This window comes from Macaca mulatta, chromosome 12 (assembly GCF_049350105.2).
Source record: "Macaca mulatta isolate MMU2019108-1 chromosome 12, T2T-MMU8v2.0, whole genome shotgun sequence".
NCBI classification, from domain to species: domain Eukaryota; kingdom Metazoa; phylum Chordata; class Mammalia; order Primates; family Cercopithecidae; genus Macaca; species Macaca mulatta.
This window is the reverse complement of record NC_133417.1, coordinates 27,340,998-27,356,707: the sequence shown is the minus strand read 5'-3', so window position 1 is coordinate 27,356,707 and position 15,710 is coordinate 27,340,998. Positions and strand designations below refer to the sequence as shown.

General features: G+C 44.0%; 2 protein-coding genes across 2 annotated transcripts in view; one reads left to right on the top strand and one right to left on the bottom strand.

The window, feature by feature from the left end:
• UBXN4 (UBX domain protein 4) overlaps nucleotides 1-10,816 on the bottom strand; it is a 43,945-nt gene extending 33,129 nt beyond the window's left edge. Inside the window, exons 1-2 of the mRNA XM_015110008.3 lie at nucleotides 10,561-10,816; nucleotides 3,094-3,196 (exon numbers count right to left, since the gene is read on the bottom strand). Of these exons, the coding sequence (XP_014965494.1) occupies nucleotides 3,094-3,196; nucleotides 10,561-10,642 (185 nt within the window). The 5' untranslated portion in view covers nucleotides 10,643-10,816. The remainder of the gene's footprint in view (nucleotides 1-3,093; nucleotides 3,197-10,560) is intronic.
• LOC114671317 (uncharacterized) lies at nucleotides 7,470-10,782 on the top strand. The gene has a single exon (XM_077956935.1). It carries the CDS (start codon nucleotides 9,915-9,917, stop codon nucleotides 10,362-10,364), a length of 450 nt encoding a protein of 149 aa, XP_077813061.1. The 5' UTR covers nucleotides 7,470-9,914; the 3' UTR covers nucleotides 10,365-10,782.
• Nucleotides 10,817-15,710: the final 4,894 nt, after the last annotated feature.

Below are 15,710 nucleotides of genomic sequence, written 5' to 3'. Positions count from 1 at the left end.
TCCCTGCATCTGCTAATAAAAATTTGTTTTTAAGGCCAGACGCGGTGACTCACGCCTGTAATCCCAGCACTTTGGGAGGCCGAGGCGGGTGGATCACAAGGTCAAGAGATCGAGACCATCCTGGCTAACAGGGTGAAACCCCATCTCTACTAAAAATATTTTTAAAATTAGCTGGGCGTGGTGGCGGGCACCTGTAGTCCTAGCTACTCGGGAGGCTGAGGCAGGAGAATGGCATGAACTCGGGAGGTGGAGGTTGCAGGGAGCCGAGATCATGCCACTGTGCTCCAGCCTGGGCGACACAGTGAGACTCATCTCAAAAATAAATAAATAAGAAATTTGTTTTTAAAAATGCCAGACACATCAGTCTGTACAATCTCAAGAATTCTAAAATTCTCATGTATTCCACATTCCCTATAAATCCCTATATTCTTCTTGCCATTGCCAACTCTAGAAGGTGCTTCAGTAAGGTGATGGACAATAAAAAAAAAATGATATACTTAAGTTGACAGATTCTGTTTTTTAAAAACTACTCAGTAAATACATATTTCAGTAACTCTTGTGAGACAGGCTATACTACGATTTGATGTTTTTGTAAATATAGAACATTTTTACATAAAGTTTACAAACTTATAGGCAAATTTCTGAATTTTTTTCTTTTTTTGAGACAGAGTCTTGCTCTGTTGCCCAGGCTGGAGTGCGGCACAATCTCGGCTCACTGCAAGCTCTGCCTCCCGGGTTCACAGCACTCTCCTGCCTCAGCCTCCCGAGTACAAATTTCTGAATGTTTTAATCTTGACAGTGATTTTCAAACACATTATTCATTCTGCTATTATCAAAATCAAAAGGACAGGAATACCACTTTGAAAGTGCTAATGAATTAATGTTTTCAGCACCAGGCACAGTGAAGCATGCCTGTAACTAGAGCTATTTGGGAGGCTGAGATGGGAGGATCTCTTCAGTGCAATATTTTAAGACCAGCCTGGGCAACATAGTGAAATCTTGCTTCAAAGAAAAAAATAAATAATAATGTTTTTAGGTAATGATCACTGATAGCTGCTAACGTCATAAAGAGAGAAAAGAGGATATCTGTCTTCTGATAGAAGACACGTTACTATCTATGAAGTAGTCCTAGGACAGGATGGGGGAGGGGAAACAAACCTGAATCTACCTATCAATTTACAGAACACAGCAAAGAACCAACTTGACACTAACACGATGCAGTCAACAAAATCCAGATGGGAGGAAACCACAGAACAAATGTATAGAAAAAATGATCTGGTGTCTTTAAAATACAAATTCCAAAGAGCAGGGGAGTTGGAGGAGAGGCCTACATACTGAGAGAAATCAATGCATCCCAATGTGTGGCCCTTGAATAATTTTGAACTAAAAAACTGCAATAAAGAAATAAAACTATGACTTTGAAGAGACAACTGAAAAGTAGAACACTGGCTGGTTATCTGATATTAAAGAATTATTAGTTTGTGAAGTATTAATATTATAGTTATGTTTAAAAAATTCACAATCCTTGTATTTCGGAGACATACTAAAATATTTATAGATGAAGTGATACAGTGACTGTGATTTGTTTCAAAATTATTTGGATTGAGTGGAAATGGGTGGGGGTATAGATGAAACAAGACTGACCATGAATTAATTACCAAAGCTAGTAGACAAGTACATGGGGTACATTACACTGTTACATTACTTTCATATATGTTTGAAACTTCCTATAATAAAAATTTTTTTAAAAGATGGAGAGGAGGAATGGAGAAACAAAACAGACTTGTGGACATCAGGTACTGTGAGGAACATAGAAATGTCCTTATTTCTATTGATTAAATGACTCCATTCCCAAAAATAGGATTCAAAACAGTGAGTGATCAACCTCTCAGAGATATTCAATGTATGATTTACCATTACTTCCAAGTTTTTAGAAGCTGGAGATCACTCTTCTTTCTGCATTCCTGGTATGTTAGATGGCTGCTTGGTAGAGTAGGGAAGCTTGAAGTTTTTTCAGCAGGATTCATGATGCATTTAGCAAATGGCAGTTAGAATTTAAGTTCCTAATATGCCTTAGATATCCAAAAACATAACTTTTTTTTTTTTTGAGACAGACTTGCTCTCTCGCCCGGGCTATAGTGCAGTGGTGCAGTCACAGCTCACTGCAGCCTCAATTTCTTTTTTTTTTTTTTTTTTTGAGACAGAGTCTTGCTCTGTCGCCCAGGCCGGAGTGCAGTGGCCAGATCTCAGCTCACTGCAAGCTCCACCTCCCGGGTTCAAGCGATTCTCCTGCCTCAGCCTCCCGAGTAGCCGGGACTACAGGCGCCTGCCACCGCGCCCGGCTAGTTTTTTGTATTTTTTAGTAGAGACGGGGTTTCACCATGTTAGCCAGGATGGTCTCGATCTCCTGACCTCGTGATCCGCCCGTCTCAGCCTCCCAAAGTGCAGGGATTACAGGCTTGAGCCACCGCGCCTGGCCTGCAGCCTCAATTTCAACCTCCTGGGCTCAGGTGATCCTCTTACCTCAGCCTCCCAAGTAGTTGGGATTACAGGCATGTGCCACCACACCTGGCTAATTTTTGTATTTTTTTTTTTTTTTTTTTTTAGTAGAGACAGGGTCTCACTGTGTTGCCCAGACTGGTTTCAAACTCCTGACCTCAAGTGATCCGCCTGTCTTGGCCTCTCAAAGTTCTGGGATTACCAGCGTGAGCCACTGTGCCTGGCCTACACTCTTTTTTTTTTTAAGACAGAGTTTGACTGTCACCCAGGCTGGAGTGCAGTGGCATGATCACAGCTCACTGTAGTCCCAATCTTCAGGGACCAAGTGATCCTCCCGTCAGCCTCCCAAGTAGCTAGGACCACAGGCACACATCACACTCCTAATTGTATTATTTTTTGTAGAGACAGGGTCTCACTACATTGCCCAGGCTAGTCTCTAACTCCTGGGCTCAAGCGATCCTCCCACCTCAGTCTCCCAAAGTGCTAGACATGCCCAGCCCAACATCAACATTCTTACAGTCCAAGAGTATCACTATAAATCAAAGATAATACTATAAATTTTAAAACTAATAAAATATTAAAACATAAACAAACCTTTTGGTATCGATTTTAATAGCAACAAAACTGTTTGAAGATGCTTCTGTAACTTTATCATCTTCCCAACTTGCAGCCATCCGTGTAGACTGTTCATCATCACCTGTAGAACATTTAAAAAATTCTTATACCAGGCCAGGATCTGCTGATTGCAAATTCTTTTTCCCTGGAAAACGAAAACTTCAAATAAAATATAATCCCACCTATACTACTTTCTGCCAAATTTGAAAACTGAATTTTCCACTAAATGTAAAGTGTGACTGCATACATAGTTCACATCATGAAGAGCAATGAAAACAAACTACATTGGACTATTTAAATGACACAAAGTATTTCATAAAAGAAGTCATCTAAATTATGATGTGAAAAGTACCACAACAATAAGTAGTCATAGGCAGAAATGTGCAGTGCCTATTTGGGCTTCTGTACATGAGATTTTAGAAAATTAAAAGTTGCGGGCTGGGTGCAGTGGTTTGCGCCTATAATCCCAGCACTTTGGGAGGCCAAGGGGGGTAGACCACCTGAGGTCAGGAGTTCGAGACCAGACTGGCCAATATGGTGAAACCCCGTTTCTACTTAGCCGGGTGTGGTGGCACATGTCTGTAATACCAGCTACATGGGAGGCTGAGGCAGGAGAATCACTTGAACTCGGAAGGTAGAGGCTGCAGTGAGCTGAGATCGCGCCACTGCACTCCAGCCTGGGCAAGAGAGTGAGACTGTCTATACAGAGAGGGAAAAAAAAGTTTGTTATCTGTCCTTTATGTGGCACCTTTCTGTTGAGTTCAACATCTCCACTCCACAGCATTTATACTCCAAAATTCCTCCAATGTAGACAGAGGCAGGTACAATTCTGTTTGCAATTTTAGACTTGCCTTTTATTGTAGGTATGCTAATTATAAAAGGTAGGCTAAACTATAACTAATCTATGGTGATGGAATTCAGTATAGTGGCTACCTTGATAGAGGGGAAGGGTACCACCAACTGAGAAAGAGCATGAAGGAGCCTTCTGGAATGCTGAAAATGTTCTGTATCTTTTTTTTTTTTTTTTTTGAGATGGAGTTTTACTCTTGTTGCCCAGGCTGCAGTGCAACAGCGTGATCTTGGCTCACTGCAATCTCTGCCTCCCGGGTTCAAGAGATTCTCCTGCCTCAGCCTGAGTAGCTGGAATTACAGGTGCCCGCCACCACGACCGGCTTTTGTATTTTTAGTAGAAACGGGGTTTCACTATGTTGGCCAGGCCAATTTAATGCACCTTAGCCTTCTTCACTGCAGTTATTCGTTTATGGTAACTCCATCCTTTCAGTTCTCAGGCCAAAAACTTTAGTTTTCCTTGATTGTAACTGACCTATCTCCAAAATACATCAATAATGTAACTATTTCTTACCACCTCCACTACTGCTACCCTGATCCAAGCTATCACATCTCGCCTAGAAGCCTAGTAAAAGCCTCCAAACTGGTCTTCCTGCTAAGTCTATTCTTAACACAGCAACCTTCTCTTAAAAAAAAAAGATCAGGCCGGGCGCGGTGGCTCAAGCCTGTAATCCCAGCACTTTGGGAGGCCGAGACGGGCGGATCATGAGGTCAGGAGATCGAGACCATCCTGGCTAACACGGTGAAACCCCGTCTCTACTAAAAATACAAGAAAATTAGCCGGGCGAGGTGGCGGGCGCCTGTAGTCCCAGCTACTCGGGAGGCTGAGGCAGGAGAATGGCGTGAACCCGGGGGAGCGGAGCTTGCAGTGAGCCGAGATCGCGCCACTGCACTCCAGCCTGGGGCACAGAGCAAGACTCCGTGTCAAAAAAAAAAAAAAAGATCCTATCATCTCTCTGCTTAGATCACACAATGGCTCCCCATTTTCCTCAGAGTAAAAGCCAAAGTCCTTACAGGGGGCTACAAGCCCCACACATCAGGCCTCCAACTACTTCTGTGACCTCATCCCTTTTTCCTTTCTTGTTATTTTTTCCTTCTATTCCTCAAATATGAGACACTCCAGCTATAAGGTCTTTGTACTAGTTGTTTCCTCTGCCTGGAATGTTATCCTCCCAGATACTACATGGTTAACTTCCAACTCCCTTAAAACTTTGCTCAAATATCAGCTCAATAAAGCTGATACTTAATCACTCACTTTAGTATTACAACTTCCCTAATCACTCACTTTAAAATTACACTCAAGACATTCCCAAAGCTCTCTTATCTCCTGTTCTGTTTTTCTGTATTACTTATCACCTTCCAATATATTATGCATTTTTAATTATGTTTACTAGTATCTGTCTCCCCTAACTAGAATGAAGGTTCCATGAAGGCAAGGATTGGTTCCATTTTATTTACTGATAAGACTAAAATCCCTACAAAACAATACAGTAGACACTCAGTAAGTACTCTGTGGAGTCGCTAAATGCCTAATATAGTTAAGTATGATGGCATGCCTATAATAATTGCCTCTAATGCTGTTTATTTGAATATATTTTGCGAGATGAGATTAGGAATACCAGAAATAGGAGTTTGAGAAATTTGGCCACGTAAAAGTAAATGGGGCCAGGCGCAGTGGCTCATGCCTGCAATCCCAGCACTTTGGGAGGCCGAGGTGGGTAGATCACAAGGTCAAGAGATCTAGACCAGCCCGGCACAGTGGCTCACGCCTGTAATCCCAGCACTTCGGGAGGCCAAGGCGAGCGGATCACGAGGTCAGGAGACTGAGACTATCCTGGCTGACACGGTGAAACCCCGTCTCTACTAAAAATACAAAAAATTAGCCGGGCGTGGTGGCACATGCCTGTAGTACCAGTTACTCGGGAGGCTGAGGCAGGAGAATCGCTTGAACTAGGGAGGTGGAGATTGTAGTGAGCCGAGATTGCACCACTGCACTCCAGCCTAGCGGCAGAGCGACACTCCATCTAAAAAAAAAAAAAAGCAAACAGGACTAGAATGCATCCACAGATCAAATGCTCCATTAAGAATGCTCCATTAGCAGACTCCCAGATGCTGAAGATGCAAAATAATGAGAAGTTACTATTTGCAAATGAGATTACTCTGAATGCATCTTCAGAAACCATTGGATGAGGAGAGTTGTAAGATTCCAAATAAATGACTCACCTACCAAAGAAAAATAACTGTATGGGAACATTCTTACTACAAACACTTCTCAGAGAAGGCTGTGAAGAGTGAGAAATTCTTTCCATTCATTCTTTTATATGTTCACTATTTTATTGCACATTTATTTTGTTCTAGACATTGAACTGTATACTAAATATAAACCAAATGACACACTGTCTGCCTTCAACAGAGCTTAAAATCTAATGATATACAAAATTTTTAAACAAATAGACACTATACATAATTACAGTAATAAGTGCTATGAAAAAGAAAACTATGAGAGAAAGTAACCAGAGAACTCTTTATAATGGTCAGAGAAGCCCTCTCTGAGGTGACAGTTAAGCTAAAATCTAAAGGACGAAAGAGTTCAGCCATGCCAAGAGCCAGAAGAGTTCACCATGCAGAAGGAACACGTGTGTAGGGAAAGGCCTATGTGATTGGCAACGTTGTGAACAACCGAGCTCAAGACAAGACTGAAGAGTTAAGATTCAAAGATGACTGTCTCACATTTATGGTTTATCCAACAAGATGTATGGTAGTGCCACTCAGATGCAGAACACTGGGAGAGAAACACAGGTTTAGGCAGTACATACATGTTTAGGCTTGAGAATCCTGGGAGAATCTAAACAGGGATATCATGTAAGTAGCTGAAAGTATAAATCTTGCTCCTTGTGAGGCTGGTGTGTCACTCCTTCACCTATACTGTCCCAAAAGTCTCAACCCCACTGGCAGTGTCTGTCCTAGACTCAGCCTAGTGGTGGCCACTGCTGCTTGATCAGCAGTGCTGGAAAGCCGAATGGAATTACTCAATGCTCAATGACAACTTTCCTAATACTACTGAGTGGGATGATTGTCAGCTAACTCTGGTATCTTTCTTTTCCTATTTTTAATCAAATTATCAACCATGAAGTTAGGTGGGCCTAAGATTTTAGAAGAAAACATCGTATCCTTTGTATCAGCAGTATCTTAAGTGAAGGCACTTAAAGAGAGCAACAGGAATTCAGAAGCAAAGAGTTGCAGACCCTCATACAGTCTTTCCGACGTAAAAAAAATCTCAACTGTGCCAGGCGCGGTGGCTCATGCCTGTAATCCCAGCATTCTGGGAGACCGAGGCGGGTAGATCACGAGGTCAGGAGTTCAAGATGGCCTGGCCAAGATGGTGAAACCAAGTCTCTACTAAAAATACACAAATTAGCTGGGCGTGGTGGTGGGTGCTTGTAATCCCAGCTACTTGGGAGGCTGAGGCAGAGAACTGCTTGAACCCAGGAGGCGGAGGTTGCAGTGAGCTCGGATCGTGTCACTGCACTCCAGCCTGGGCGACAGAGCGAGACTCTATCTCAAAACAAAAACAAGAACAAAAACAAAAACAAAATCTCAACTGCTCAAAACCTAAAGGCTTCTGTGGTCTACATTCACCAGAAAAGGCAGTCAATGGCATCTGTCATTAACAAAGTTTAGCCTACCTACCTAGCAACACTAGCCAGCGAACAGATACCTTTATTTCAGTCTTCTTGTCAGATTATTCCACCTTCCCAGGTATTAAATGAAAATCGTTCTGTTTCACTTACTTTACACAGCCACAATACTTTGAAAAATCACATTAAGGCCGGGCGCGGTGGCTCAAGCCTGTAATCCCAGCACTTTGGGAGGCCGAGACGGGTGGATCACGACGTCAGGAGATCGAGACCATCCTAACACGGTGAAACCCCGTCTCTACTAAAAAATACAAAAAACTAGCCGGGCGAGGTGGCGGTGGGCGCCTGTATTCCCAGCTACTCGGGAGGCTGAGGCAGGAGAATGGCGTGAACCCGGGAGGCGGAGCTTGCAGTGAGCTGAGATCCGGCCACTGCACTGCAGCCTGGGTGACAGAGCGAGACTCCGTCTCAAAAAAAAAAAAAAAGAAAAATCATATTAATCTGTTGGCTGAAGTAGTAGTAATCTCTCCAGTCTCCAAACATCAACTCCACAATATTCTTTAATTCATCCATCAAAATGTCACTAACTAAAGACAACTTGCCTGAAACATTTCCCACTTGAATAGTTCTATGAACCGAAGTGTACTCTTGAGATCACTTCTTCCAGCTATAAAGATATCTTTCAATTTTTCCATTAAGTTGATATATTATTACTGAGGTCTCAGACCTAAGAAAATCACGAGTTCTGGCTTCAAAGTCATGAAGAAAGCTCTAAGCAATCTGTAAGTGTTTTGGTTTCATGAGTCCATTATCTACATATTCCTAGAGTGACACTAATCCTACTTAGTCTTGGGGACTAAGTAGGCTAAAACTCTAAAAAAATCTAGCTGTATTTTGGAACAGGTCAAGGGACAGACTTTTTTGTGAGACTGCTAACAGTCTTCCTGCAAACATTCAAGATTACATGTATTTAGAATATAATGTAATCATCATTACAATGATGAATTACAATATAATGTAATCATTACAATAATGAATACCATGTAATCATCACTAAAAAGTTAATTGAAGAAAGTATATATACACACAAAGCCCCGAAAGGCAAGACCTATAACTTTATTTAACTATTCCAATAATTTGTACTAGAGCTTCCAAATATTAATATTTGTTAATAAAAATCTCTCATTTCTTTTTTTAAATTAACTAATTCACCTCAAGAGTGCCTTCTAGGAATGTCTGGACATTTGTTCAAAAACATGACTACCATAATCCTAGATTTCTGATTTCTATACCAATTTAAATCACCAATTTAAAATTGTTCAGTTTTTTCCTTAAGAAACAAAAAAGCGGACAGTTTTTTTGAAGCTACCAAAAATTGGACTGTTAAGACAACATGTAAACCCTTTTTGTGACCCTAGTGGAAGTCACTTTATGGCTGCTGACCTAAGTGTCTAATCTATAAAATGGGGATAATTAAACCTGTTCTATTTACTGCAAGGATCAACTGAGATATTAGGAGAAAAACAATTTAAAACCTACTACTGTAGGTTTTAAACCTACTGTAGTCAAAAACCTACTACTGCACACAATAAGCATAGTGTCATTTACTTTTCCTTCCATTTTCAATCCATTTTTTTCTTACAGGATTACAGAATTTATGTAAAGTATAATATAAACCCCAGACAGCATAACAGAATCTAAACTACTCAAGTTCTTCTAATAAACAGCATTGAGCTAAAAATTTAGCGTAACAAAACAATTATAAATTCCAAATTTAATGCTGAATGACATTCACGTTTCAGTAATTCGTTCTTCACTGCAGTGCGTAAAGTTATAGAGCTATTAAAAGACGTGAATTATGAATAAATCGTTATTAAATAAAAATAGTTGAAGAAATACACCTCAAATTAACAATAGCCACAAACATTGATTTGATCCACGTAACGAGAATGAGCAGAACCGTAGAGGCAGGGAGTTTATTGTAAATCTACAAGATTTCAGTAATAAAACAGGAGAATATGGAGAAAAACAGCCCAGATCAACATAGAGTAAATGAGTTAATAGAGGATCTCAAAGTCGTGTAGCTTTTAGCCTAGGAAGACAATAAACGGAAGAAACCAAGGACTGAACATCTATTTCTTTGAAACTAATGGATTTTTTTTTTAAACTTGCAACATTATTACACACTAGATCCCTTACCAAGACTGCCACTAAAAAAAATTAAACCTCTATTCGGCTCAAAAGTTCCCGTTTCAGGAACATACTAACACCAGTAACCGTGAACATCAGGTGGTTTCTCTTTGTTGCTTATCGATGACACAGCTTTCTTCCCGACCGTCCACAACTAATTACAACCCAACTGTTTGCCTAATGGCCCGTTCCTACCTCCACCTAAACAGTAGTAAAGAAACGGGGGTACAAGCAGCCCAAAGAGGGTCCTTGCAGACAGAGAGGGGCGTCAGGCAGAGGGCCGCGAGGGTCTGGCTGCGCAGGGGAGAGGTTCGGGGCGACGAGCGGGGCTGGGCGGCTGGGGCCTGCTGGCCGCGTCCCTCGCCCCGAGCGGAGAGATTTCGGCGGGGCTCGGGGCGCTTTGAAGACCAGGGCCAGACAGTGCCTCTGGCCCGAGTGCCGGGAGAGGCAGCGGTGGGGCAAGGCCCGCTGTATCTCAAACGGACCGGGGACAGCCACGGGCCGGCAGCTCGGGCCTCTCAGGCACGGAGGAAAGGCTGGGGGCGCCCGGGGCCTGAAGGAACAGGGCGTTGAGGGTCTGCATGGCCCCTGTGGGGGATCTGGCGGCGGAGTCGCAGCCGTCCCTGGGGCGCGGGGCAGTAGTGGCAGTTGTGCGAGCCGACAGGCGCCCGCGTCTCGGGGAGGGCGGGCCGGCGGCTGAGGTATACAAGAGGATGAAGGTAGGCCGGAGGGGTGTCCCGGCCGCCTCTCGAGCCCCTGCCTCCTTCACCTGCCACGAACACCACGAAGACCGCGCCGCTCCTTTTGGCCGTCGCGATGGCGGCCGGAATGGCGCCCTGGAACCACAGCATCGCTCCCTTCGGGCCCAGGCGCTCGCTCGGTGTGTAGTCTCCGCAGTCCCGGAACCGGCTCCGCCCTCCGTCTTCGTCCGGCTCTGCGGCCCCCGCAACCTCGGCTGGTGCGGCCCCCACCTCCGGCTCAGCACAAGCGCGCAGGCCCGTCAGCGGCACCCGGAGACGCGCGCTGGCGCTCGCGAGAACACCCCACGTCACATGACGCAACCCGTCGCTGTTCGTGCCCCAGGGCCTTCTCTCGTTGGCGAGTCGGTGGTGCGTGCGCGCGCCCGCTAGGCCTCCGGCCGCGCAGTCCAGGAAGTGGAGGAAGGCAGTGGGAAGGATGAGTAACCGCTACGACACGTCGGCGGCGCCTGCAGTGAGGCATGATGGGAATTGTAGTCCACTTAGGCTTATTCTCCTCCATATTGTGGAGCATGTAACTGTGGGTTCTGAGGCACGGCTAAAGGGGGCAGTAGTGAGGGCCACTACACAGTTTATAAAGGGGAGAGGGAGAAAGAGAAGTGTCACTCCGACTGGCATATGCTATTCTCGGCCTCGTTGAGACTCCCACTGTGGAGGAAATCGTCCTCGCATGGAACTAAATGGGCTTTGTAGGGATTAACTCCGAGGCTTTGATTTTTTCTGAACGTAGCCCAACTTTGTACAAACACAGGATAAAAACCGCAAGTCACCTTCTGTAATAACCTGTAGTCCATGTGCCTAAGCGGAGGAATTGGTGGCACGCAGGCTTTCAGCAATTTCCTAGACACTGGATAGAGATCATTCCAAAACTTCAAAACCCTTTAGGCTATTGCCACAGCTACTTTTTAAAGTAACACAAAAGCAGAAAATAGATTATTTTCCAGCTACTTTCCATGGTAATACAAAAGAGACTAGATAGTGATTTATTTTCCAATTTTCTGGGAGCATGTCCTATAATCAAGATGTGGCGCTTTGTGGTTGGCTGCCATTAAATGAAAACTGATCCATATTTAATTCTTTTATGAAATTACATGGTCCGTAATAACTATTAGCTAAAGGCTTGCATGGTTTATTTACAGTTGCATATACTATTATGTTAAATTCTACATCAATTAAATTTATCTTCCAGCAGTAGAACTATCTGACAATCTTTGCAAGATAAAGGAAGTGATACATCTGAATATACCACCTTTCCTACAGATATTTTCCCTAAAAATAGCTAATTATTTGAGCTTCGATTTTTGTACTTTTTCTCCCAATCAGGCCTTTCATATATAGTGTTATTATAAACTGAGACATAATGCTGATTAGGGACAGTTGCTTCTATAGGACACCAGTCCTATAGAAAAATTAGAGTTGACCTTTAACATCAACTTTAACGGACTTCTTGAAATTCGATCAATCTAGAAATTATTCCAATAGAGTTATGTCTTTAATTATCTCTAATTTTAGAATTAAATAAGAATCCTTCATAGTTTTATATTCATTTGTCAAGTGTTTATCGCTCATCTATTATGAGCGAGGCATTGTGCCTGGCGCTGATAAGGAGGTGAGGGAGTCAGAAAAAGGCCCTGTCTTTGTGGCTGTACAGTCTAGTAAGGAAGACAGACATTGAATAAGTGATTATTAGTGATGATGAATGTCACAGAAGGGTAACTCAGAGTGCTACAGAAGTGTATGAAGATGGGACCGAATACGGACTAATGGAATCAGAAAGGGCCTTCGTGAGGAAATGACATGTCGGGGAACTCTAGGTAGGTGAAGGAGAAAGCCATTCCACATGGAGCAAGCAGCAGTGTGAGGTTCTGAAGCAAGCAAACACAGTGCACTTGCAGAACTAAAAAATGCCCAGTGTGGCTATAACATAGAAAGAGGAGTGTGGTACAAGTGAGACTGGAAAGCTAGGCAAGGATCAGATGATACAGAGTCTTGAAAATCATGTTAAAAATTTTAAGACATTTTTCTAAGGATTACAGGAAGCCATTGAAAAAAATTTAAACAGAAGAGCTGGCCAGGCACAATGGCTCACAGCTGTAATCCCAGCACTTTGGGAGGCCGAGGCGGGCAGATCACGAGGTCAGGAGTTCGAGACCAGCCTGACCAACATGGTGAAACCTTGTCTCTACTAAAAATACAAAAATTAGCCGGGCATGGTGGCGCACGCCTGTAATCCCAGCACTCAGGAGGCTGAGGCAGGAGAATGGGAGGCGGAGATTGCAGTGAGCCAAGATCGCGCCACTGCCCTCCAGCCTGGGTGAAAGAGCAAGACTACCTCTCAAAAAAACAAAAACAAAAACAAAATTAAAAAGATACATATAAGACTTCCATTTTTAAATTGTAGCATAGCAATTGAATAGATTGGATTTGAAGTGGAAAGGCTGAATGTGAAGAGACCAGATAAGAGGCACTTATTCATGTATTAACATGAGGGAGATAGTGAAGTGGATACTTTTGATATTCTGGAGACAGACCCAATATATTTTGTTGATTCCATGTGGAGGTTGAGGAAGAAGTACTCAAGAAGGGATTTTGCAGCCAGGTGTGGTAGCTCATGCCTGTAATCCAAGCACTTTGGGAGGCCAAGGCAGGAGGATTGCTTGAACCCAGGAGTTTAAGGCTGCAGTGAGCCCTGACTGCACCACTGCACTCCAGCTTGGGCGACAGAGTAAGACCCTGTCTCTAAAGAAAAGAGAGAGAGAGAGAGAGAAATTTGGGGTATCTGCCTTGAGAAATTGTAAAGAAGATGGTACTGAGATAGGCAACACTGAAAGAAGCGCAGGATAGTGGGGAGGTTGTTCGTGAAGGTGTGAGTTCAATATTAAACGTGTGTTTGGAGTACTACTAGAGAGATACTCACATGGAAGTGTTAAGTAGGCAGATAGCTATTAGTCTTGGAGCTCAGATAACAGTTCTTAACTAGAGATAGGAAACTGAGACTTCTCTATATACAGGGGATCAGTGAGGCACTGGAGGATAACGATACCATTACGTAGGGAGATGGTGCAAAGGGAGGTAAGAGCATGATTGAGGTCTTAGGGCCTCCAACGTTTATAGGATTGTATTAAAAAGTATAAACCAGTAAAAGAGACTTAGCAGGAAAGGCAGAGTGTGGGGTGGTGGAGGAAAATGGGAGAGTGTGTGATATCAAGGAAGCCAAGGGTAGAAAGAGTCTTAAGAAAGGAGAAGCAGTGGTATGGAATGCTGCTGTTGGGTCAATTAAGATGAGAGACTAAAAAATGTCCATTGTTTTTAGTAACACAGAGGTCATTTTAAGCTTAGCAAGAGCAATTCTCATGGTTCTTGTGTACAGAAGCCAGATGGCAGAAGGTTGAAAAGTAGGGGGAGGTAAAGAGTCAGTGAGTGTGAAGGCGAGGAGGAAGAAAGGAACATTAGCTGGACAGGAATTTGGATTGGGAAAGACAACCTTTTTAAAGATGGGTGAGATTTGCACAAAATTAAATGCTGCTGGAAAGGAGCTGGTCTTAGATTAAACAAATGAGAAGACAGAAGGCCCCTCTGGAGATGGGAGGGAAAATGGAGTACATAGCACATTCTGTTGATGGCCGATCCAGCAGTCATTCTTCTACCATGCCTTTATTATTCCCTCCTGACAGAGTTCACTTTCTTTTTTTTTTTTTTTGAAACAGAGTCTTGCTCTGTCACCCAGGCTGGAGTGCAGTGGCGCCATCTCGGCTCACTGCAAGCTCCGCCTCCCGGGTTCACGCCATTCTCCTGCCTCAGCCTCCCGAGTAGCTGGGACTACAGGTGCCCGCCACCACGCCTGGCTAATATTTTGTATTTTTAGTAGAGACGGGTTTTCACTGTGTTAGCCAGGATGGTCTCAAACTCCTGACCTCGTGATCCGCCCACCTTGGCCTCCCAAAGTGCCGGGATTACAGGCGTGAGCCACTGTGCCCGACAACAGAGTTCACTTTCTACTGAGAGGCAAAACTGCCAGGCTGAGGTGGGCGGATCACTTGAGGTCAGGAGTTCGAGACCAGACTGGCCAACATGGTGAAACCCCATCTCTACTAAAAATACAAAAATTAGCCAGGCGTGGTGGCGCACACCTGTAATCCAACCTACTTGGGAGGCTGAGGCATGAGAATTGCTTGAACCTGGGAGGTGGAGGTTGCAGTGAGCTGAGATTGCGCCACTGCACTCCAGCCTGGGCAACAGAGTGAGACCCTGTCTCAAACAACAAGAAGAAGAAGAACAAAGCAACCTGCTAGATACTGGGCTTTTCAACCTCCCCTTGAAGCCAGTAAAACCTCGTAGGAAGGGGAGGCGGTGGGAGGGGCTACTTCTAGGAAACGCTTTCCTGATAAAAGACATATAGAAGAAAGCACAGATTGGGCACAGTGGCTCATGCCTATAATCCCAACATGTTGGGAGGCTGAGATGGAAGGATTGCTTGAGGCCAGGAATTTGAGACTAGCCTGGACAACGTAGTGAGACTGTCTCTACAAAAAAAAATAAAACAAAAAGTTAGCCAGGTGTGGTGGTGTGTGTCTGTAGTCCTAGCTACTCAGGAGGCTGAGGTGGAAGGATTGCTTGAGCCCAGGAGGTTAAAGTTGCAATGAGCCATGCTCACACCATGGCACTCCAGCCTGAGTGACAGAGCGAGAGCCTGTCTCAAAGAAAAAGGGAAAAAAGAGGGCACAATCTTTCTTTGCTGGATGTGGTTATATGCAAATAATGCCTGGTACTGCTGCAGCCATCTTGTGGCCATGAGGAAGGACATTGCTTATGCTTTTTTTTGAGACGGAGTCTTGCGCTGTTGCCCAGGCTGGAGTGCAGTGGTGAGATCTCGGCTCACTGCAAGCTCCACCTCCCGGGTTCACGCCATTCTCCTGCCTCAGCCTCCCGAGTAGCTAGGACTACAGGCACCCACCACCACGCCTGGCTAATTTTATGTATTTTTAGTAGAGACAGGGTTTCACTGTGTTAGCCAGGATGGTCTCGATCTCCTGACCTTGTGATCCGCCCGCCTCAGCCTCCCAAAGTGCTGGGATTACAGGCATGAGCCACTGCGCCCGGCTGCTTATGCTTTAAGAATGGCAGAATGGAACTAGAAAGCACTTGTGTCTATGATGACCTC